Source organism: Tachyglossus aculeatus, chromosome Y4 (assembly GCF_015852505.1).
Source record: "Tachyglossus aculeatus isolate mTacAcu1 chromosome Y4, mTacAcu1.pri, whole genome shotgun sequence".
NCBI classification, from domain to species: Eukaryota; Metazoa; Chordata; class Mammalia; order Monotremata; family Tachyglossidae; genus Tachyglossus; species Tachyglossus aculeatus.
This window is the reverse complement of record NC_052096.1, coordinates 11,317,146-11,341,854: the sequence shown is the minus strand read 5'-3', so window position 1 is coordinate 11,341,854 and position 24,709 is coordinate 11,317,146. Positions and strand designations below refer to the sequence as shown.

Sequence of the window (24,709 nt, the reverse complement as noted above, 5' to 3'; positions counted from 1 at the left end):
CAGTGGGCTCACAGTCTAAAAGGGAGAGACAGAGAACAAAACCAAACATCCTAACAAAATAAAATAAATAGAATAGATATGTACAAGTAAAATAAATAATTAGAGTAATAAATATGTACAAACATATATAGATATATACAGGTGCTGTGGGGAAGGGAAGGAGGTAAGATGGGGGGGATGGAGAGGGGGACGAGGGGTATATAAAAATATAGATGTCTGTACAGATTTATTACTCGATTTATTTGACTTGTACAGATTTACTCTTCTATTTATTTTGTTAATGATGCGCATCTAGCTTTATTTCTATTTATTCGGATGACTTGACACCCGTCCACATGTTTTGTTTTGTCGCCTGTCTCCCCCTTCTAGACCGTGAACCCGTCATCGGGTGGGGACGGTCTCTCGATGTCGCCGACTTGGACTTCCCAAGCGCTTAGTCCAGTGCTCTGCACACAGTGAGCGCTCAGTCACTGCGATTGAGTGAATGAATGAATGAACTCTGTCATACTGTACTCTCCAGAGCGCTTAGTACAGTGCTCTGCCACAGTGAGCGCTCAATCACTACGATTGAATGAACGAATGAATGAACTCTGTCATACTGAACTCTCCAGAGCGCTTAGTACAGTGCTCTGCCACAGTGAGCTCTCAATCACTGCAATTGAATGAATGAATGAATGAACTCTGTCATACTGTACTCTCCAGAGCGCTTAGTACAGTGCTCTGCCACAGTGAGCGCTCAATCACTGCGATTGAATGAACGAATGAATGAACTCGGTTATACTGTACTCTCCAGAGCGCTTAGTCCAGTGCTCTGCACACAGTGAGCGCTCAATCAATACGATTGAATGAATGAATGAATGAACTCTGTTATAGTGTACTCTCCAGAGCAGTTAGTCCAGTGCTCTGCACACAGTGAGCGCTCAATAAATACGATTGAATGAATAAATGAATGAATGAGTGAATGAACTCTGTTATAGTGTACTCTCCAGAGCGCTTAGTCAGGTGCTCTGCACACAGTGAGCGCTCAATCACTGCGATTGAATGGACGAATAAATGATCTCTGTTATACTGTACTCTCCAGAGCGCCTAGTACAGTGCTCTGCCACAGTGAGCGCTCAATCACTATGATTGAATGAATGAATGAATAAACTCTGTTATAGTGTACTCTCCAGAGCACTCAGTCCAGTGCTCTGCACACAGTGAGCGCTCAATAAATACGATTGAATGAACTCTGTTACAATGTACTCTCCAGAGCGCTCAGTCCGGTGCTCTGCACACAGTGAGCGCTCAATAAATACGATTGATTGAATGAATGAATGAATGAATGAATGAATGAACTCTGTTATAGTGTACTCTCCAGAGCGCTTAGTCCGGTGCTCTGCACACAGTGAGCGCTCAATCACTGCGATTGAATGAATGAATGAAGGAACTCTGTTATAGTGTACTCTCCAGAGCGCTTAGTCCAGTGCTCTGCACACAGTGAGCGCTCAATCAATACGATTGAATGAATGAATGAATGAACTCTGTTATAGTGTACTCTCCAGAGCAGTTAGTCCAGTGCTCTGCACACAGTGAGCGCTCAATAAATACGATTGAATGAATAAATGAATGAATGAGTGAATGAACTCTGTTATAGTGTACTCTCCAGAGCGCTTAGTCAGGTGCTCTGCACACAGTGAGCGCTCAATCACTGCGATTGAATGGACGAATAAATGATCTCTGTTATACTGTACTCTCCAGAGCGCCTAGTACAGTGCTCTGCCACAGTGAGCGCTCAATCACTATGATTGAATGAATGAATGAATGAACTCTGTTATAGTGTACTCTCCAGAGCACTCAGTCCAGTGCTCTGCACACAGTGAGCGCTCAATAAATACGATTGAATGAACTCTGTTATATTGTATTCTCCAGAGCGCTCAGTCCGGTGCTCTGCACACAGTGAGCGCTCAATAAATACGATTGATTGAATGAATGAATGAATGAATGAATGAATGAACTCTGTTATAGTGTACTCTCCAGAGCGCTTAGTCCGGTGCTCTGCACACAGTGAGCGCTCAATCACTGCGATTGAATGAATGAATGAAGGAACTCTGTTATAGTGTAGTCTCCAGAGCGCTTAGTCCAGTGCTCTGCACACAGTGAGCGCTCAATCAATACGATTGAATGAATGAATGAATGAACTCTGTTATAGTGTACTCTCCAGAGCAGTTAGTCCAGTGCTCTGCACACAGTGAGCGCTCAATAAATACGATTGAATGAATAAATGAATGAATGAGTGAATGAACTCTGTTATAGTGTACTCTCCAGAGCGCTTAGTCAGGTGCTCTGCACACAGTGAGCGCTCAATCACTGCGATTGAATGGACGAATAAATGATCTCTGTTATACTGTACTCTCCAGAGCGCCTAGTACAGTGCTCTGCCACAGTGAGCGCTCAATCACTATGATTGAATGAATGAATGAATGAACTCTGTTATATTGTATTCTCCAGAGCGCTCAGTCCGGTGCTCTGCACACAGTGAGCGCTCAATAAATACGATTGATTGAATGAATGAATGAATGAATGAATGAATGAATGAACTCTGTTATAGTGTACTCTCCAGAGCGCTTAGTCCGGTGCTCTGCACACAGTGAGCACTCAATCACTGCGATTGAATGAATGAATGAAGGAACTCTGTTATAGTGTACTCTCCAGAGCGCTTAGTCCGGTGCTCTGCACACAGTGAGCGCTCAATAAATACGATTGAATGAATAAATGAATGAATGAGTGAATGAACTCTGTTATAGTGTACTCTCCAGAGCGCTTAGTCAGGTGCTCTGCACACAGTGAGCGCTCAATCACTACGATTGAATGGACGAATAAATGATCTCTGTCATACTGTACTCTCCAGAGCGCCTAGTACAGTGCTCTGCCACAGTGAGCGCTCAATCACTATGATTGAATGAATGAATGAATGAACTCTGTTATAGTGTACTCTCCAGAGCACTCAGTCCAGTGCTCTGCACACAGTGAGCGCTCAATAAATACGATTGAATGAACTCTGTTATATTGTATTCTCCAGAGCGCTCAGTCCGGTGCTCTGCACACAGTGAGCGCTCAATAAATACGATTGATTGAATGAATGAATGAATGAATGAATGAATGAACTCTGTTATAGTGTACTCTCCAGAGCGCTTAGTCCGGTGCTCTGCACACAGTGAGCACTCAATCACTGCGATTGAATGAATGAATGAAGGAACTCTGTTATAGTGTACTCTCCAGAGCGCTTAGTCCAGTGCTCTGCACACAGTGAGCATTCAATCAATATGATTGAATGAATGAATGAATGAACTCTGTTATAGTGTACTCTCCAGAGCAGTTAGTCCAGTGCTCTGCACACAGTGAGCGCTCAATCACTGCGATTGAATGAATGAATGAAGGAACTCTGTTATAGTGTACTCTCCAGAGCGCTTAGTCCAGTGCTCTGCACACAGTGAGCGCTCAATTACTGCGATTGAATGGACGAATGAATGATCTCTGTCATACTGTACTCTCCAGAGCGCCTAGTACAGTGCTCTGCCACAGTGAGCGCTCAATCACTATGATTGAATGAACGAATGAATGAACTCTGTTATTACTCTCCAGAGCGCTTAGTCCAGTGCTCTGCACACAGTGAGCGCTCAATCAATACGATTGAATGAATGAGTGAATGAATGAATGAACTCTGTTATAGTGTACTCTCCAGAGCGCTTAGTCCGGTGCTCTGCACACAGCGCTCAGTCACTGCAATTGAATGAATGAATGAATGAACTCTGTCATACTGTACTCTCCAGAGCGCTTAGTACAGTGCTCTGCCGCAGTGAGCGCTCAATCAATACGATTGAATGAATGAATGAATGAATTGTGTTATAGTGTACTCTCCAGAGCGCTCAGCCCGGTGCTCTGCACACAGTGAGCGCTCAATCAATACGATTGAATGAATGAGTGAATGAATGAATGAACTCTGTTCTAGTGTACTCTCCAGAGCGCTTTGTCCGGTGCTCTGTACACAGTGAGCGCTCAATCACTGCGATTGAATGAACGAATCAATGAACTCTGATATAGTGTACTCTCCAGAGCGCTTAGTACAATGCTCTGCCACAGTGAGCGCTCAATCACTACGATTGAATGAACGAATGAATGAACTCTGTCATACTGAACTCTGCAGAGCGCTTAGTACAGTGCTCTGCCACAGTGAGCTCTCAATCACTGCAATTGAATGAACGAATGAATGAACTCTGTTCTAGTGTACTCTCCAGAGCGCTCAGTCCTGTGCTCTGCACACAGTGAGCGCTCAATAAATACGATTGAATGAATAAATGAATGAATGAACTCTGTTACAATGTACTCTCCAGAGCGCTCAGTCCGGTGCTCTGCAACAGTGAGCGCTCAATAAATACGATTGATTGAATGAATGAATGAATGAATGAATGAACTCTGTTATAGTGTACTCTCCAGAGCGCTTAGTCCGGTGCTCTGCACACAGTGAGCGCTCAATCACTACGATTGATTGAATGAATGAATGAACTCTGTTATAGTGTACTCTCCAGAGCGCTTAGTACAATGCTTTGCCACAGTGAGCGCTCCATCACTACGATTGAATGAACGAATGAATGAACTCGGTTATACTGTACTCTCCAGAGCGCTTAGTCCAGTGCTCTGCACACAGTGAGCGCTCAATCAATACGATTGAATGAACGAATGAATGAACTCTGTTCTAGTGTACTCTCCAGAGCGCTCAGTCCGGTGCTCTGCACACAGTGAGCGCTCAATAAATACGAATGAATGAATGAACTCTGTTCTAGTGTACTCTCCAGAGCGCTCAGTCTGGTGCTCTGCACACAGTGAGCGCTCAATAAATACGAATGAATGAATGAACTCTGTTCTAGTGTACTCTCCAGAGCGCTCAGTCCGCTGTTCTGCACACAGTGAGCGCTCAGTAGATACGATTGAATGAATGAACTCTGTTCTAGTGTACTCTCCAGAGCACTCAGTCCGGTGCTCTGCACACAGTGAGCGCTCAATAAATACGAATGAATGAATGAACTGTGTTATAGTGTACTCTCCAGAGCGCTCAGTCCGGTGCTCTGCGCACGGTGAGCGCTCAGTAAACACGATTGAATGAATGAACTGTGTTATAGTGGAATACTAATGGCATTTATTAGGCGCTTACTATGTGCCAAGCCCTGTTCTAAGCGCTGGGGAGGTTACAAGGTAATCAGGTTGGCCCACGGCTGGGGGGGGCTCACACTCTGAATCCCCACTTTCCAGATGAGATCACTGAGGCCCAGAGAAGTGAAGTGACTCAGCCAAAGCCACAATCAATCAATCAATCAATCGTATTTATTGAGCGCTTACTATGTGCAGAGCACTGTACTAAGCGCTTGGGAAGTCCAAATTGGCAACACATAGAGACAGCCCCTACCCAACAGTGGGCTCCCAGTCTAAAAGGGGGAAACAGAGAACAGAACCAAACCTACCAACAAAATAAAATAAATAGGATAGAAATGTACAAGCAAAATAAATAAATAGAGTAATAAATATGTACAACCATATATCCAGGTGCTGTGGGGAAGGGAAGGAGGTAAGATGGGGGGGATGGAGAGGAAGGAAGGGGCTGAGTGTGGGAAGGCCACACAGCTGATAAGTGACAGAGTCGGGATTCGAACCCAAGACCTCCGACTCCAAAGCCCGGGCCCTTTCCGCTGAGCCACGCTGCTTCTCTGGTGTCCTCTCCAGGGCGCTCAGCCCGGTGTTGGGCACGTGGTGAGCGCTCAATCGGTACGAGTGAATGAATGAATGAATGAACTCTGTTATAGCGTACTCTGCAGAGCGCTCTGCACCCAGTGAGCGCTCAATAAATAGCCAGGGGGAGTGCGTGCGTTGTGTCCTCCGGTCCGGCAGGGGGCGCGGGCGGGGTCCCCCGGGCCCGGGGGGGGGGGGCGGGGGGCTCGGAGGAACCGGGGCGTCCAGTAAGCGGGACACAGGGGCCGGGAGGGGGAGGGGCGCGGGGGGGCCCCCCAACCGCCTCCGCCCCTCCCCCCCCCCTCCAGGACCGGCTCGGGGGCGTCCACACCGCTCCGTCGGGGGTGGGGGTGGGGGGCAGGCCTTGGAAGGGGGGAGGGGGCTGGTCTGGGGGACCCCCACCCCATCCGTGTCCCCCCCCCCCCAAGTGGGATTACATCCGGTTTCGCATCCTGGGGGAAGCGAAAGGGGTGGGGGGGGGCGGGGAGAGGAAGGGGGAGGGGACCCTGGGGTCCCCGCCCCCCCCATCAGGGGGCACTGGGGGGGACGCCCCCCGCAGCACGTGCCACCCAGGGGGCCACCAGGCCAGGGCCGGTGGGCCTGAGGGGCCGCCACCCCTTTGCAGGCCGTGCCCAGGGGCGCGGGGTGCCAAGGAAGGAGCCCCCCCCCCCCCTTGGCAGGCGTCCCCCCCGCCCCCAGAGTCACAGCTTCCCCTCTGCGTCCCCTGGCTTCCAGGAAGTCCCCTCCCTTCCCCTGGCGCCACCCTGGGCGCGCTTGCGGGGCCCAAGGCCGCGCTGCCCACTCGTTCGGCGCCCCTGGGACCCCCTTGAGGGGCCGGGGCATGGAGGCAGGTGAGAGGCGGGAGGGCGTCGAGGCCCGCCGGAGGAGGGTGAGATGGAAGGGGGAGGACGGGCGGCGGTGCCCGCCTCCCCGCCGCCTCCAGGGACCGTTAGGGGAAGGCCTCGGTGCCACCCGCCCCGGGGCGTGGGTGCCGTGAGGAGGCGGAAGGCCTCGGTGCCACCCGCCCCAGGGTGCGGGTCCTGTGAGGAGGCTGAAGGCCTCGGTGCCACCTGCCCCGGGGCGTGGGTACCGTGAGGAGGCGGAAGGCCTAGGTGCTACCCGCCCTGGGGCGTGGTTGCCGTGAGGAGGCTGAAGGCCTCGGTGCTACCCGCCCTGGGGCGTGGGTACCATGAAGAGGCTGAAGGCCTCGGTGCCACCCGCCCTGGGACGTGGGTGCCGTGAGGAGGCAGAAGGCCTCGGTGCCACCCGCCCTGGGGTGCGGTCCTGTGAGGAGGCTGAAGGCCTCGGTGCCACCCGCACCCGGGGCGTGGGTACCATGAGGAGGCTGAAGGCCATGGTGCCACCCGCACCTGGGGCGTGGTTACCGTGAGGAGGCTGAAGGCCTCGGTGCCACCCACCCTGGGGTGAGGGTACCGTGAAGAGGCTGAAGGCCTCGGTGCCACCCGCCCCGGGGCGTGGGTGCCGTGAGGAGGCTGAAGGCCTCGGTGCCACCCGCCCTGGGACGCGGGTACCGTGAGGAGGTGGAAGGCCTTGGTGCCACCCGCCCCGGGGCGTGGGTCCCATGAGGAGGCTGAAGGCCTCGGTGCCACCCGCCCCAGGGTGCGGGTACCATGAGGAGGCTGAAGGCCTCGGTGCCACCCACCCTGGGGGGAGGGTACCGTGAAGAGGCTGAAGGCCTCGGTGCCACCCGCCCCGGGGCGTGGGTACCGTGAGGAGGCGGAAGGCCTCAGTGCCACCCGCCCCAGGGTGCAGGTCCTGTGAGGAGGCTGAAGGCCTCAGTACCACCCGCCCCGGGGCGTGGGTCCCGTGAGGAGGCTGAAGGCCTTGGTGCCACCCGCCCCGGGGCGTGGGTACTGTGAAGAGGCTGAAGGCCTCGGTGCCACCCGCCCCGGGGTGCGGGTACCGTGAGGAGGCGAAAGGCCTCAGTGCCACCCGCACCCGGGACGTGGTTACCGTGAGGAGGCTGAAGGCCTTGATGCCACCCGCACCCGGGGCGTGGTTACCGTGAGGAGGCTGAAGGCCTCGGTGCCACCCGCCCCGGGGTGTGGGTCCCGTGAGGAGGCTGAAGGCCTCGGTGCCACCCGCACCCGGGGGAGTGGGTCCCGTGAGGAGGCCGTGATGCCATAAGGGCCTCGACGTCGAGGCGGCATCACGGGATGGGCCGCCCATCTTCCCGGTCCCCCCGGTCGCCGTCGTCGTCACGACCGGTGCCCCTTTGCCCGACCCCCGGCCCCATCACCGGCCTCCTCTTAATAATAGTAATAATAATAACGGCATCTGTTAAGCGCTTCCTATGTGCAAAGCACCGTTCTAAGCGCTGGGGAGGTTACAAGGCGATCGGGTTGTCCCACGGTCTTCATCCCCATTTGACGGATGAGGGAACGGAGGCCCAGAGAAGTGATGTGACTCGCCCAAAGTCCCCCAGCTGACGATTGGAGCCGGGATTTGAACCCACGACCCCTGACTCCAAAGCCCGGGCTCTTTCCCCTGAGCCCCACTGCTTCTCCTCACGCTGCATAACTCCGCGTGGCTCAGTGGAAAGAGCCCGGGCTTTGGAGTCAGAGGTCGTGGGTTCAAACCCCGGCTCCGCCAATTGTCAGCTGGGTGACTTTGGGCGAGTCACTTCACTTCTCTGGGCCTCGGTTATCTCATCTGTAAAATGGGGATGAAGACTGTGAGCCCCCCGTGGGCCAACCTGATCACCTTGTAACCTCCCCAGCGCTTAGAACAGCGCTAGTAAGCACTTAGTAAATGCCATTATTATTCCTTTTAGACCCGCTGTTGGGTTGGGACCGTCTCTATATGTTGCCGACTTGGACTTCCCAAGCGCTTAGTCCAGTGCTCTGCACACAGTAAGCGCTCAATAAGAATAATAATAATAATCATCATCATCAATCGTATTTATTGAATGCTTACTATGTGCAGAGCACTGTACTAAGATACAATAAATACAATGAATACGATTTATTGAGCGCTTACTGTGTGCAGAGCACTGTACTAAGATACAATAAATACAGTAAATACAATTTATTGAGCGCTTACTATGTGCAGAGCACTGTACTAAGATACAATAAATACAATACAATAAATACGATTGATGATGATGATGATGATTATTATTATTATTGAGCGCTTACTGTGTGCAGAGCACTGGACTAAGCGCTTGGGAAGTACAAGTTGGCAACACATAGAGACGGTCCCTACCCAACAGTGGGTAATAATAATGTTGGCATTTGTTAAGCGCTTACTATGTGCAAAGCACTGTTCTAAGCGCTGGGGGGGGGATACAAAGTGATCAGGTTGTCATCATCATCAATCGTATTTATTGAGCGCTTACTATGTGCAGAGCACTGTACTAAGCGCTTGGGAAGTACAAATTTGCAACACATAGAGACAGTCCCTACCCAACAGTGGGTAATAATAATGTTGGCATTTGTTAAGCACTTACTATGTGCAAAGCACTGTTCTAAGCGCTGGGGGGGGATACAAAGTGATCAGGTTGTCATCATCATCATCGTCAATTGTATTTATTGAGCGCTTCCTATGTGCAGAGCACTGTACTAAGCGCTTGGGAAGTACAAATTGGCAACACATAGAGACAGTCCCTACCCAACAGTGGGTAATAATAATGTTGGCATTTGTTAAGCGCTTACTATGTGCAAAGCACTGTTCTAAGCGCTGGGGGGGGGATACAAAGTGATCAGGTTGTCATCATCATCAATCGTATTTATTGAGCGCTTACTATGTGCAGAGCACTGTACTAAGCGCTTGGGAAGTACAAATTTGCAACACATAGAGACAGTCCCTACCCAACAGTGGGTAATAATAATGTTGGCATTTGTTAAGCACTTACTATGTGCAAAGCACTGTTCTAAGCGCTGGGGGGGGATACAAAGTGATCAGGTTGTCATCATCATCATCGTCAATTGTATTTATTGAGCGCTTCCTATGTGCAGAGCACTGTACTAAGCGCTTGGGAAGTACAAATTGGCAACACATAGAGACAGTCCCTACCCAACAGTGGGTAATAATAATGTTGGCATTTGTTAAGCGCTTACTATGTGCAAAGCACTGTTCTAAGCGCTGGGGGGGGGATACAAAGTGATCAGGTTGTCATCATCATCAATCGTATTTATTGAGCGCTTACTATGTGCAGAGCACTGTACTAAGCGCTTGGGAAGTACAAATTTGCAACACATAGAGACAGTCCCTACCCAACAGTGGGTAATAATAATGTTGGCATTTGTTAAGCACTTACTATGTGCAAAGCACTGTTCTAAGCGCTGGGGGGGGATACAAAGTGATCAGGTTGTCATCATCATCATCGTCAATCGTATTTATTGAGCGCTTCCTATGTGCAGAGCACTGTACTAAGCGCTTGGGAAGTACAAATTGGCAACACATAGAGACAGTCCCTACCCAACAGTGGGTAATAATAATGTTGGCATTTGTTAAGCGCTTACTATGTGCAAAGCACTGTTCTAAGCGCTGGGGGGGATACAAAGTGATCAGGTTGTCATCATCATCAATCGTATTTATTGAGCGCTTACTATGTGCAGAGCACTGTACTAAGCGCTTGGGAAGTACAAATTGGCAACATCTAGAGACAGTCCCTACCCAACAGTGGGCTCACAGTCTAAAAGGGGGAGACAGAGAACAAAACCAAACATACTAACAAAATAAAATAAATAGAATAGATATGGACAAGTAAAATAAATAATCATCATCATCAATCGTATTTATTGAGTGCTTACTGTGTGCAGAGCACTGTACTAAGCGCTTGGGAAGTACAAATTGGCAACCTCTAGAGCCCAACAGTGGGCTCACAGTCTAAAAGGGGGATACGGAGAACAAAACCAAGCATACTAACAAAATAAAATAAATAGAATAAATCCCATGTGGGGTTCACAGTCTTAATCCCCATTTTACAGATGAGGGCACCGAGGCTCAGAGAAGTGAAGCGACTTGCCCCAGGTCCCACAGCAGACGTGCGGCGGAGTCGGGATTCGAACCCACGCAAATATGATTGATTGATTGATCAATCAATCAATCGTATTTATTGAGCGCTTACTGTGTGCAGAGCACTGTACTAAGCGCTTGGGAAGTACAAATTGGCAACATCTAGAGACAGTCCCTACCCAACAGTGGGTAATAATAATGTTGGCATTTGTTAAGCGCTTACTATGTGCAAAGCACTGTTCTAAGCGCTGGGGGGGGATACAAAGTGATCAGGTTGTCATCATTATCATCATCAATCGTATTTATTGAGCGCTTCCTATGTGCAGAGCACTGTACTAAGTGCTTGGGAAGTACAAATTGGCAACATCTAGAGACAGTCCCTACCCAACAGTGGGTAATAATAATGTTGGCATTTGTTAAGCGCTTACTATGTGCAAAGCACTGTTCTAAGCGCGGGGGGGGCGGGCTACAAAGTGATCAGGTTGTCCCATGTGGGGTTCACAGTCTTAATCCCCATTTTACAGATGGGGTCACCGAGGCTCAGAGAAGTGAAGCGACTCGCCCCAGGTCCCACGGCGGACGTGCGGCGGAGTCGGGATTCGAACCCACGCAAATACGATTGATCGATCGATTGATGGATGGTCCTCCTCTCTCCCCAGATGCGGCGAGCGCCGGGGGGGCCATGGCCGAAGAACGCCCCCCCCCGGCTGGTGGACTACTTCGTGGTGGCCGGCCTGGCCGCGGGGGCCGGCGAGGACCGCGAGGCCCCCGGGGGCCCGGCCCCGCGCCCGGCGGACCCCATCACGGACGTGGCGGTGGTGGCCCGGGCCCTGGGGGAGGAGGTGCCCCAAGGCTTCACCTGGGTCCAGGCCTCGGCCGGCGGCCACCCCCTGGAGCAGGGCCCGGGCCTCCTGGCCGGGCCGCCCCCCGCCATCTGCTACCGCCGCGGCCGTGACAAAGCTCCCCTGGTGGAGCTGGGGTGGGTCCCTGCCGGCGGCCCCCGCTCCTCCGCCCTGTGCCCCCCAAAATCAATTGTATTTATTGAGCGCTTCCTGGGTGCGGAGCACTGGACTGAGCGCTTGGGAAGGCCAAGTTGGCAACATATAGAGACAGGCCCTACCCAACAGTGAGCTCACAGTCTAAAATCCCCTGGGCACCGCTCCCAAAATCAATCAATTGTATTTATTGAGCGCTTACTGTGTGCAGAGCACTGGACTGAGCGCTTGGGAAGTCCAAGCTGGCAACATCTAGAGACAGTCCCTACCCAACAGCGGGCTCACGGTCTAAAAACCCCTGGGCACCGCTCCCCAACCCTTGACCCCCGGTCTGGCCCCCCCAAATCTATCAGTCAATCGTATTTATTGAGCGCTTACTGTGTGCAGAGCACTGGACTAATCATCATCAATCATCAGTCAATCGTATTTATTGAGCGCTTACTGTGTGCAGAGCACTGGACTGAGCGCTTGGGAAGTCCAAGCTGGCAACATCTAGAGACGGTCCCTACCCAACAGCGGGCTCACAGTCTAAAGACCCCTGGGCACCACTCCCAAAATCAATCAATTGTGTTTATTGAGCGCTTACTGTGTGCAGAGCACTGGACTAAGCGCTTGGGAACTACAAGTTGGCAACATAGCGTGACAGTCCCTACCCAAGAGTGGGCTCACAGTCTAAAAACCCCTGGGCACCGCTCCCCAACCCTTGACCCCAGGCCCCTCCGCGCTCCGGCCCCCCCGTGCCCTCCAGCCCCTGGGCCTCCCTGAGTCCCTCGACCCCGTGCCCGCGACGCGCTGACGGCCTTGGTGCCCCTCAGGGTGCTGTACGAGGGAAAGGAGCGGCCCAAGCCCGGCTTCCAGGTGCTGGACACGACGCCCTACAGCCATTCGGCCAACCTGGCCCCGCCGGGCCCCGGCCACCCGCGTACCTACCTCACCTACCGACGGGCAGCCGGCGGGGCGGGCCTGCACACCCTGGGCATCACCGACCTGTGCCTGGTGCTGTCCGGCCGGGGCGAGGGCACCCCGCACACCTACCGCCGCGTGCCCCGCGGCCTGCGCCCCAGCCTGGTGAGCCGGGGAGGGCGGACCAGCCCGGGGGGCGGGGGTGCGGGCCGAACCCCGACCATGGGCACCGTGGCTTTAATAATAATAATAATAATCATAGCGATATGTGGGAAGCGCTTAGTCTGTGCCGGGCACTGTCGCAAGCGCCGGGGCAGCGACGGGCAAATCGGGTAGCAGTGCTATTTGGTAAGCGCTTCGTCTGTGCCCGGCGTCGTCGTAAGCGCCGCGGGGGTAGAGACGAGCAAATCGGGTGGTAGAGCAGCGATGAGCATCATCATCATCAATCGCATTTATTGAGCGCTTACTGGGTGCAGAGCACTGGACTGAGCGCTTGGGAAGTCCAAGTTGGCAACATCTAGAGACGGTCCCTACCCGACAGCGGGCTCACGGTCTAGAAGGGGAGACAGACTAGCAACGGGCCGGGCACTGTACTGAGCGCCGGGGTGGGGCCTAAGCTGATCGGGTCGGGCGCAACCCCCCGACATTTCATTCATTCATTCATTCATTCTATCAGTACAGTGTTCAGTAAATACGATTGAATGAATGAATCATCATCATCATCATCATCGGGCTCGCAGTCTAACAGCGGGCTCACGGTCTAAAAGGGGGAGACGGAGAACAAAACCGAACGTACTAACAAAATCAATCAATCAATCGATCGTATTTATTGAGCGCCTACTATGTGCAGAGCACCGGACTAAGCGCTTGGGAAGGACAAATTGGCAACATAGAGAGACAGTCCCTACCCAACAGTGGGCTCACAGTCTAAAAGGGGGAGACGGAGAACAAAACCGAACGTACTAACAAAATAAAATAGAGTAGATATGTACAAATAAAATAAATAAATAAATAGAGTAATAAATATGTACAAACATATATACATATATACAGGTATATATGATGATGCTTTGATGATGATGCTTTGCATCTAGTAAGCGCTTAATAAGTGCCATTATATGAAAAAAAAATGAATCAGGTTGGGCCCATTCCCTGTCCCCCGCGGGGCTCCCAGTCTTCAGACCGTGAGCCCGCTGTTGGGTAGGGACCGTCTCTAGATGTTGCCAACTTGGACTTCCCAAGCGCTTAGTCCAGTGCCCTGAGCACAGTAAGCGCTCAGTAAATACGATTGAATGAATGAATGAATGACCGTCTCTATATCATCATCATCATCAATCTATTTATTGAGCGCTGACTGTGTGCAGAGCACTGGACTAAGCGCTTGGGAAGTCCAAGTTGGCAACATATAGAGACGGTCCCTACCCAATGTTGCCAACTTGGACTTCCCAAGCGCTTAGTCCAGTGCCCTGCGCACAGTAAGCGCTCAGCAAATACGACTGAATGAATGAATGACCGTCTCTATATCATCATCATCATCATCAATCGTATTGAGTGCTTACTGTGCGCAGAGCACTGGACTAAGCGCTTGGGAAGTCCAAGTTGGCAACATATAGAGACGGTCCCTACCCAATGTTGCCAACTTGGACTTCCCAAGCGCTTAGTCCAGTGCCCTGTGCACAGTAAGCGCTCAGTAAATACGACTGACTGAATGAATGAATGACCGTCTCTATATCATCATCATCATCAATCGTATTTATTGAGCGCTTACTGTGCGCAGGGCACCGTACTAAGCGCTTGGGAAGTCCAAGTTGGCAACATATAGAGACGGTCCCTACCCAATGTTGCCAACTTGGACTTCCCAAGCTCTTAGTCCAGTGCCCCGCGCACAGTAAGCGCTCAGTAAATACGATTGAATGAATGAATGAATCTCCATTTGCTTGGCACATGGTAAGCGCTTAACAAATACCGTCATTATTATTATTATTATTATTATTATTATTATTATTACGTCCCCGGACTCACCGTGTCCCCGTCCCTCTGTGTGTGTGTGTGTGTCTCCTTTTCCACGCGTCTCTGCCCGCCGGTGCCCGTCGCCGCCTGGCCAGTGGGGCCCGGCCGTCTACCTGTGCTACAAGGTTGGCATCGCCAAAGCCCACACCCTGGTCTACGAGGCAGGTAGGGGCCCCCGACCGTCCCGCCGCCCGCGCCCCCCCGATGCCCCCCGATGCCCCTCGATGCCCCCCGATGCCCCCCGGCCCACGGGCATCTGTCCGCTCAGGGCTGCTGGGCCGCTACCCGCCGGAGGACAACGAGGCTTTCCCGCTGCCCGAGTCGGTGCCCACCTTCTGCCTGCCCACGGGTGCCACCATCGAGTGCTGGCCCTCTCGCACCAAGTACCCCGTCCCCGTCTTCTCCACCTTCGTCCTCACCAGCGCCACGGGCGACAAGGTCTGTGGGGGCCGGGCGGGCGGTTGGTGTTCCCCTCTGACCCCCGTGACCTCTATAATAATAATAATAATAATAATAACAATAATAATAATAATAATAATGGCATTTGTTAAGCGCTTACTATGTGCCAAGCACTGTTCTTAGCGCCGGGGGGGATACAAGGTGATCCCCCTGTTGGGTAGGGACTGTCTCTATATGTTGCCAACTTGGACTTCCCAAGCACTTAGTCCAGTGCTCTGCACACAGTAAGCGCTCAATAAATACGATTGATGATGATCAGTTTGTCCCACGTGGGGCTCACGGTCTTCATCCCCGTTTTACAGATGAGGGAACCGAGGCTCAGAGAAGTGAAGCGACTTGCCCAAGGTCACACAGCGGACATGTGGGGGAGCCCGGATTCGAACCCATGACCTCTGACTCCAAAGCCCGGGCTCTTTCCATTGAGCCATGCTGCTTCTCTGACCTCTGACCTCTGACCTCCCCCCCCCCCCCCACGTCTCTGGCGCGGGTCTGCCCCCCGTGACCCCCGTCTCCCCCGTCTCCGGCGTAAGCGTAAACCGCGTGACTCAGTGGAAAGAGCCCGGGCTTGGGAGTCCGAGGTCATGGGTTCCAATCCTGACTCCGCCACCTGTCCGCTGTGTGACCTTGGGCAAGTCACTTCACTTCTCTGAGCCTCAGTTCCCTCATCTGGAAAATGGGGATTAAGACCGTGAGCCCCACGTGGGACAACTTGATCACCTTGTATCCCCCCCAGCGCTTAGAACAGTGCTCTGCACGTAGTAAGCGCTTAACAAATGCCATTATTATTATTATTATTATCTTGAGCAAGTCACTCCGCTTCTCTGGGCCTCAGTTCCCTCGTCTGTCAAATGGGGATGAACGGCGAGCCCCCCGGGGGACAACCGGATCACCTTGTATCCTCCCCAGCGCTTAGAACAGTGCTTGGCACATAGTAAGCGCTTAATAGATGCCATCATTATTTATTTATTTACCCTGTTCCTCTCTGGGACCCCCCCACCCCCCGTGACCTCTGACCCCGCATCTCTGGCACAGGTTTCTGACACCCTCTCCCCTTCCGTGACCCCCCGTGACCCCCAACCCCCCGGGGTCCCCAGCGCAGATGTTAGGCGTGGCGGGTGTAGTAGACGACCCCTCCGTGACCCCTGACCCCGCCGTGCCCGGTCCAGGTGTGCGGCCCGCAGTTGTAATAACAATGATGGCATTTGTTAAGCGCTTAGTACAGTGCTCTGCACACAGTAAGCACTCAATAAATACGATTGAATGAACGATGGGATTTAAGTGCTTACTATGTGCCAAGCGCTGGGGAGGATACAAGGTCATGGGTTCAAATCCCGGCTCCGCCAATCGTCAGCTGTGTGACTTTGGGCAAAGTCACTTCACTTCTCTGGGCCTCAGTTCCCTCATCTGGAAAATGGGGATTAAGACTGTGAGCCCCCCTGTGGGACAACCTGATCGCCTTGTCATCTCCCCTGTGCAGTGCTTTGCACATAGTAAGCGCTTAATAAATGCCATTATTATTATTATTATTATTATTATTATTATTATTATTATTACAGTCTTCTAGACTGTGAGCCCACTGTTGGGTAGGGACCGTCTCTAGATGTTGCCAACTTGTACTTAGTCCAGTGCTCTGCACACAGTAAGCGCTCAATAAATGCGATCGATTGATTGATTGATATAATAAATCCCTAGATGTTGCCAACTTGTACTTCCCAAGCGCTTGGTCCAGTGCTATGCACACAGTAAGCGCTCAATAAATACGATTGATTGATTGATATAATAAATCCCTATATGTTGCCAACTTGTACTTCCCAAGTGCTTAGTCCAGTGCTCTGCACACAGTAAGCGCTCAATAAATACGATTGATTGATTGATTGATTGATATAATAAATCCCTAGATGTTGCCAACTTGTACTTCCCAAGCGCTTGGTCCAGTGCTCCGCACACAGTAAGCGCTCAATAAATACGATTGATTGATTGATTGATTGATATAATAAATCCCTAGATGTTGCCAACTCGTACTTCCCAAGTAAGTGCTCAATGAATATGATTGATTGATTGATTGATTGATTGATATAATAAATCCCTAGATGTTGCCAACTCGTACTTCCCAAGCGCTTAGTCCAGTGCTCTGCACACAATAAGTGCTCAATAAATACGATCGATTGATTGATTGATTGATATAATAAATCCCTAGATGTTGCTGACTCATACTTCCCAAGTGCTTGGTCCAGTACTCCGCACACAGTAAGCGTGCAATAAATAATAATAATAATAATAATAATAATAATAATGGCATTTATTAAGCGCTTACTACATGCAAAGCACTGTTCTAAGCACTGTGGTAGATACAAGGTAATCAAGTTGTCCCACGTGGGGCTCACAAACTGAATCCCCATTTGACAGATGAGGTAACTGAGGCCCAGAGAAGTCAAGTGACTTGCCCAAAGTCACCCAGCTGCCAAGTGGCGGAGCCGGGACTCGAACCCACGACCTCCGACTCTGAAGCCCAGGCTCCTTCCACCGAGCCACGCCGCTTCTCTTAAATCCGACTGATTGACGGATGAGGTGATCAGGCTGCCCCACAGTTCATCCCCATCCTCAGTCGTATTTATTGAGCGCTTCCCGTGCGCAGAGCACTGGACTAAGCGCTGGGGAAGTCCAAATTGGCAACATCGAGAGACGGTCCCTACCCAACAGCGGGCTCACCGTCTAAAATCCCCATCTTCCAGATGAGGGAACCGAGGCCCGGAGAAGCGAAGTGAGCCCACTTCGCTTTAGACTGTGAGCCCACTGTTGGGTAGGGACCGTCTCTATATGTTGCCAATTTGGACTTCCCAAGCGCTTAGCACAGTGCTCTGCACGTAGTAAGCGCTCAATAAATACGATTGATGATGATGTATATATGTTTGTACGTATTTATTACTCTATTTATTTATTTATTTATTTATTTTACTTGTACATATCTATCCTATTTATTTTATTTTGTTAGTACGTTTGGTTTTGTTCTCTGTCTCCCCCTTTTAGACTGTGAGCCCACTGTTGGGTAGGGACCGTCTCTATATGTTGCCAATTTGTACTTCCCAAGTGCTTAGCACAGTGCTCTGCACGTAGTAAGCGCTCAATAAATACGATTGATGATGAAGTGGCTCGCCCAGGGTCGCCCAGCTGGCGGTTGGCAGAGCTGGGATTTGAACCCGCCGCCCGCCGCCTCCCGAGGCTTTCCCGGCCTCAATCAATCAATCAATCGTATTTATTGAGCGCTTACTATGTGCAGAGCGCTGTACTAAGCGCTTGGGAAGTCCAAATTGGCAACACATAGAGACAGTCCCTACCCAACGGTGGGCTCACGGTCTAAAAGGGGGAGACGGAGAACAGAACCAAACATACCAACAGAATAAAATAAATAGGATAGAAATGTACAAGTGAAATAAATAAATAGATAGAGTAATAAATACGTACAAGCATATATACATCTATACAGGTGCTGTGGGGAAGGGAAGGAGGTAAGATGGGGGGATGGAGGGGGAGAGGAAGGAAGGGGCTCAGTGTGGGAAGGCCTCCTTCCGTGACCTCTGACCCCGGGGTGGCAAGGCGTCGCCGCCGCCGCCTCCCGCGCCCGGGTGTATGGGCGGCCCTGGGGCCGTGCTGGGCGTCCCCGGCCCGGTCGGCGGGCGCCCTCCTTTCGCACCCACACCCCGTGACCTGTGCCCCCCGCTGTGCCCGCAGGTGTACGGGGCGGCCCTGCAGTTCTACGAGGAGTACCCGCGCGCCCGCCTGTCGGAGCGGCAGAGCCGGGCGCTGGGCCTGCTGAGCGCCGTGGAGCGGGGCCGGGCGCTGGGGGGCCGGGCCGTGCGGGCCCGCCGGGCCGTGGCCGTCCTGTCCCGCTGGCCGGCCTTCCCGGCGTTCCGCGTCTTCCTCACCTTCCTCTACCGCTATTCCGTGTCCGGCCCCCACCGCCTGCCCCTGGAGGCGTGAGTGCCCCCCTCCCGCGGGATCCCACGGCCGGGGGCGGCGGGGGGGGGGGCCCACTGAAGTAGCAGCCTGGGTAGAGCGCTCAGAACAGTGCTTGGCACACAGTAAGCGCTTAACGGGTGCCAACGTTATCATTATTAAGAGCGTGGCCCAGTGGGTAGAGCGCTTAGAACGGCGCTTGGCACACAGTAAGCGCTTAACGGATACCAACATTATCATTCATCAATCATCAATCGTGTTTATTGAGCGCTTACTATGTGCAGAGCACTGTACTAAGCGCTTGAATTATCATTATCATTATCATTATCATCATTATTATTATCATTATCATTATCATCATTATCATTATCATCATTATCATTATTATCATTATCATTATTATCATTATCATCATCATCATTATCATCATCATTAATTATCATTAATAATTATCATTATTAAGAGCGTGGTCCAGTGGGTAGAGCGCTTAGAACAGTGCTTGGCACATAGTAAGCGCTTAACGGATACCAACATTATCATTACTAAGAGCGTGGCCCGGTGGGTAGAGCGCTTAGAACAGTGCTTGGCACACAGTAAGCGCTTAACGGATACCAACATTATCATTCATCAGTCATCAATCGTATCTATTGAGCGCTTACTATGTGCAGAGCACTGTACTAAGAGCTTGAATTATCATTATCATTATTATCATTATCATTATCATCATTATCATTATCATTATCATTATCATCATTATCATTATTATCATTATCATCAGTATCATTATCATCATTATCACCATTATCATTATTATCATTATCATTATTATCATTATCATCATTATCATCATCATTAATTATCATTAATAATTATCATTATTAAGAGCGTGGTCCAGTGGGTAGAGCGCTTAGAACAGTGCTTGGCACATAGTAAGCGCTTAACGGATACCAACATTATCATTCATCAATCATCAATCGTATTTATTGAGCACTTACTATGTGCAGAGCACTGTACTAAGCGCTTGAATTATCATTATTATCATTATCATTATCATCATTATCATTATTATCATTATTATCATTATCATTATCATTATTATCATTATCATCATCATTATCATCATCATTAATTATCATTAATAATTATCATTATTAACAGCGTGGCCCAGTGGGTAGAGCGCTTAGAACAGTGCTTGGCACATAGTAAGCACTTAACGGATGCCAACATTATCATTATTAAGAGCGTGGCCCAGGGGGTAGAGCGCTTAGAACGGTGCTTGGCACACAGTAAGCGCTTAACGGATACCAACATTATCATTCATCAATCATCAATCGTGTTTATTGAGCGCTTACTATGTGCAGAGCACTGTACTAAGCGCTTGAATTATCATTATCATTATTATCATTATCATTATCATCATTATCATTATTATCATTATTATCATCATTATCATTATCATCATTATCATTATCATCATTATCATCATCATCATTATCATCATCATTAATTATCATTAATAATTATCATTATTAAGAGTGTGGCCCAGTGGGTAGAGTGCTTAGAACAGTGCTTGGCACACAGTAAGCGCTTAACAGATGCCAACATTATCATTCATCAATCATCAATCATATTTATTGAGCGCTTACTATGTGCAGAGCACTGTACTAAGCGCTTGAATTATCATTATCATTATTATCATTATCATTATCATCATTATCATTATCATTATTATTATCATTATCATCATCGTTATCATCATCATTAATTATCATTAATAATTATCATTATTAAAAGCGTGGCCCAGTGGGTAGAGTGCTTAGAACAGTGCTTGGCACATAGTAAGCGCTTAACGGTTACCAACATTATCATTATTAAGAGCGTGGCCCGGTGGGTAGAGCGCTTAGAACAGTGCTTGGCACATAGTAAGCACTTAACGGATACCAATATTATCATTCATCAATCATCAATCGTATTTATTGAGCGCTTACTATGTGCAGAGCACTGTACTAAGCGCTTGAATTATCATTATCATTATCATCATTATCATCATTATCATTATTATTATCATTATCGTTATTATCATTATCATCATCATTATCATCATCATTAATTATCATTGATAATTATCATTATTAAGAGCGTCGCCCAGTGGGTAGAGTGCTTAGAACAGTGCTTGGCACATAGTAAGCGCTTAACGGATACCAACGTTATCATTATTAAGAGCGTGGCCCAGGGGGTAGAGCGCTTAGAACAGTGCTTGGCACACAGTAAGCGCTTAACGGATACCAACATTATCATTCATCAATCATCAATCGTATTTATTGAGCGCTTACTATGTGCAGAGCACTGTACTAAGCGCTTGAATTATCATTATTATCATTATCATTATCATCATTATCATTATTATCATTATTATTATCATTATCATTATCATCATTATCATTATTATCATTACCATTATCATCATCATCATCATCATCATTAATTATCATTAATAATTATCATTATTAAGAGCGTGGCCCAGTGGGTAGAGCGCTTAGAACAGTGCTTGGCACACAGTAAGCGCTTAACGGATACCAACATTATCATTCATCAATCATCAATTGTGTTTATTGAGCGCTTACCATGTGCAGAGCACTGTACTAAGCGCTTGAATTATCATTATCATTATTATCATTATTATTATCATTATCGTTATCATTATCATTATTATCATCATCATCATCATTATCATCATCATTAATTATCATTAATAATTATCATTATTAAGAGCGTGGCCCAGTGGGTAAAGCGCTTAGAACAGTGCTTGGCACATAGTAACCGCTTAACAGATACCAACATTATTATTATTAAGAGCGTGGCCCAGTGGGTAAAGCACTTAGAACAGTGCTTGGCACATAGTAAGCGCTTAACAGATACCAAAATTATCATTATTATTATTATTAGAGCCCCGCCACATGTCTGCTGTGTGACCTTGGGCAAGTCACTTCGCTTCTCTGAGCCTCAGTTACCACATCTGGAAAATGGGGATGAAGACTGTGAGCCCCACGGGGGACAACTTGATCACCTTGTATTCCCCCCCAGCGCTTAGAACAGTGCTCTGCGCATAGTAAGCGCTCAACAAGTGCCATTATTATTATTATTATTATTATTATTATTATTATTATTATTATTATTATTATTATCATTATTATTATTATTAGAGCCCGGGCCTGCTTCTCGACTGTGAGCCCGCTGTTGGATAAGGGGCCGTCTCTATATGTTGCCAACTTGGACTTCCCAAGCGCTTAGTACAGTGCTCTGCACACAGTAAGCGCTCAATAAATACGATTGAATGAATGAATGGGAGTCAGAAGGTCATGGGTTCTAATCCCGCCTCCGCCTCTTGTCTGCTGGGTGACCGCGGGCAAGTCACCTCGCTTTTCCGGGCCTCAGTTCCCTCATCTGGAAAATGGGGATGGAGACTGTGAGCCCCACGGGGGACAGGGACTGGGTTCGACCCCATTTGCCTGGATCCACCCCAGCGCTTAGCACAGTGCCTGGCACACAGTAAGCGCTTAACGAATGCCATCATTAATAACAATAATAATAACGATGGCATTTATTAAGCGCTTACTATGTGCAGAGCACCGTTCTAAGCGCTGGGGAGGTTACAGTAATAATAATAATAATAATAATAATAATGATGGCATTTATTAAGCGCTTACTATGTGCAGAGCACCGTTCTAAGCGCTGGGGAGGTTACAGTAATAATAATAATAATAATAATAATGGCATTTATTAAGCGCTTACTATGTGCAGAGCACCGTTCTAAGCGCTGGGGAGGTTACAGTAATAATAATAATAATAATGATGGCATTTATTAAGCGCTTACTATGTGCAGAGCACCGTTCTAAGGGCTGGGGAGGTTACAGTAATAATAATAATAATAATGATGGCATTTATTAAGCGCTTACTATGTGCAGAGCACCGTTCTAAGCATTGGGGAGGTTACAGTAATAGTAATAATAATAATGATGGCACTTATTAAGCGCTTACTATGTGCAGAGCACCGTTCTAAGGGCTGGGGAGGTTACAGTAATAATAATAATAATAATGATGGCATTTATTAAGCGCTTACTATGTGCAGAGCACCGTTCTAAGCGTTGGGGAGGTTACAGTAATAGTAATAATAATAATGATGGCATTTATTAAGCGCTTACTATGTGCAGAGCACCGTTCTAAGGGATGGGGAGGTTACAGTAATAATAATAATAATAATAATAATAATAATAATAATAATGGCATTTATTAAGCACTTACTATGTGCAGAGCACTGTTCTAAGCGCTGGGGAGGTTACAGTAATAATAATAATAATAATGATGGCATTTATTAAGCACTTACTATGTGCAGAGCACCGTTCTAAGGGCTGGGGAGGTTACAGTAATAATAATAATAATAATAATAATGATGGCATTTATTAAGCGCTTACTATGTGCAGAGCACCGTTCTAAGGGCTGGGGAGGTTACAGTAATAATAATAATAATAATAATAATGATGGCATTTATTAAGCGCTTACTATGTGCAGAGCACCGTTCTAAGCGCTGGGGAGGTTACAAGGTGATCAGGTTGTCCCACGGGGGGCTCACAGTCCCCATTTTCCAGATGAGGTAACTGAGGCCCAGAGAAGTGAAGTGACTTGCCCAGAGTCGCACAGCTGACAAGTGGCGGGGCTGGGATTCGAACCCATGACCTCTGACTCCAGTTAATATCATCTCCGTCATTATTGACGAGAAGAGCCCCGGCTTGGGGTGGGGGGGGGTGAGGGGACGTGGGTTCTAATCCCGGCTCTGCCACTCGTCTGGTGCTTGTTTTTTTTTTTAAATGGCATTTATTAAGCGCCTACTATGTGCAAAGCACTGTTCTAAGCGCTGGGGAGGTTGCAAGGTGATCAGGTTGTCCCAAGGGGGGCTCACGGTCTTCATCCCCATTTTACAGATGAGGGAACTGAGGCCCAGAGAAGTGAAGTGACTTGCCCAGAGTCGCACAGCTGACAAGTGGCGGGGCTGGGATTCGAACCCATGACCTCTGACTCCAATTAATATCATCTCCGTCATTATTGACGAAAAGAGCCCCGGCCTGGGGGAGGTGGGGGGGTGAGGGGATACGGGTTCTAATCCCGGCTCTGCCACATGTCTGGTGTTTTTGTTTGTTTTTTTTTAATGGCATTTATTAAGCGCTTACTATGTGCCAAGCACTGTTCTAAGCGCTGGGGAGGTTACAAGGTGATCAGGTTGGCCCACGGGGGGCTCCCAGTTCTAATCCCCATTTTCCAGATGAGGGAACTGAGGCCCAGAGAAGTGAAGTGACTTGCCCAGAGTCGCACAGCTGACAAGTGGCGGGGCTGGGATTTGAACCCATGACCTCTGACTCCAAAGCCCGGGCTCTTTTCCACCGAGCCACGCTGCTTGGTGTGTGACCTTGGGCCGGTCATTTCACTTCTCTGCGCCTCCCCTCACCTGTAAAACGGGGATTGAGACCCCGTGCGCGCGGCGGGGGGACGGGGACTGGGCCCCAACTCAATTACCGCGTGTCCCCCTCAGCGCTTAGCACAGTGCCTGGCCCGTAGCAGGCGCTTAGTGCGTATCATGGTTATTATTATTG

General features: G+C 49.5%; 2 protein-coding genes across 2 annotated transcripts in view; one reads left to right on the top strand and one right to left on the bottom strand.

The window, feature by feature from the left end:
- The first annotated feature begins 6,517 nt into the window (after nt 1-6,517).
- The window catches only part of DENND4B (DENN domain containing 4B), a 46,337-nt gene continuing 28,145 nt past the window's right edge, over nt 6,518-24,709 (top strand). The window contains exons 1-6 of the mRNA XM_038769007.1: nt 6,518-6,614; nt 11,403-11,722; nt 12,554-12,806; nt 14,747-14,816; nt 14,920-15,089; nt 18,840-19,084. Coding sequence (XP_038624935.1) covers nt 11,403-11,722; nt 12,554-12,806; nt 14,747-14,816; nt 14,920-15,089; nt 18,840-19,084 — 1,058 coding nt within the window. The 5' untranslated portion in view covers nt 6,518-6,614. The remainder of the gene's footprint in view (nt 6,615-11,402; nt 11,723-12,553; nt 12,807-14,746; nt 14,817-14,919; nt 15,090-18,839; nt 19,085-24,709) is intronic.
- On the bottom strand, nt 6,928-7,953 carry LOC119947004 (translation initiation factor IF-2-like). Its single transcript, XM_038768480.1, has one exon. The coding sequence runs from the start codon at nt 7,951-7,953 to the stop codon at nt 6,928-6,930; it is 1,026 nt and encodes a 341-aa protein (XP_038624408.1).

What these genes read in the sequence shown, in the direction of transcription:
- LOC119947004 (XM_038768480.1), bottom strand. Translation starts at nt 7,953, where the DNA reads ATGGGCGGCCCATCCCGTGATGCCGCCTCGACGTCGAGGCCCTTATGG.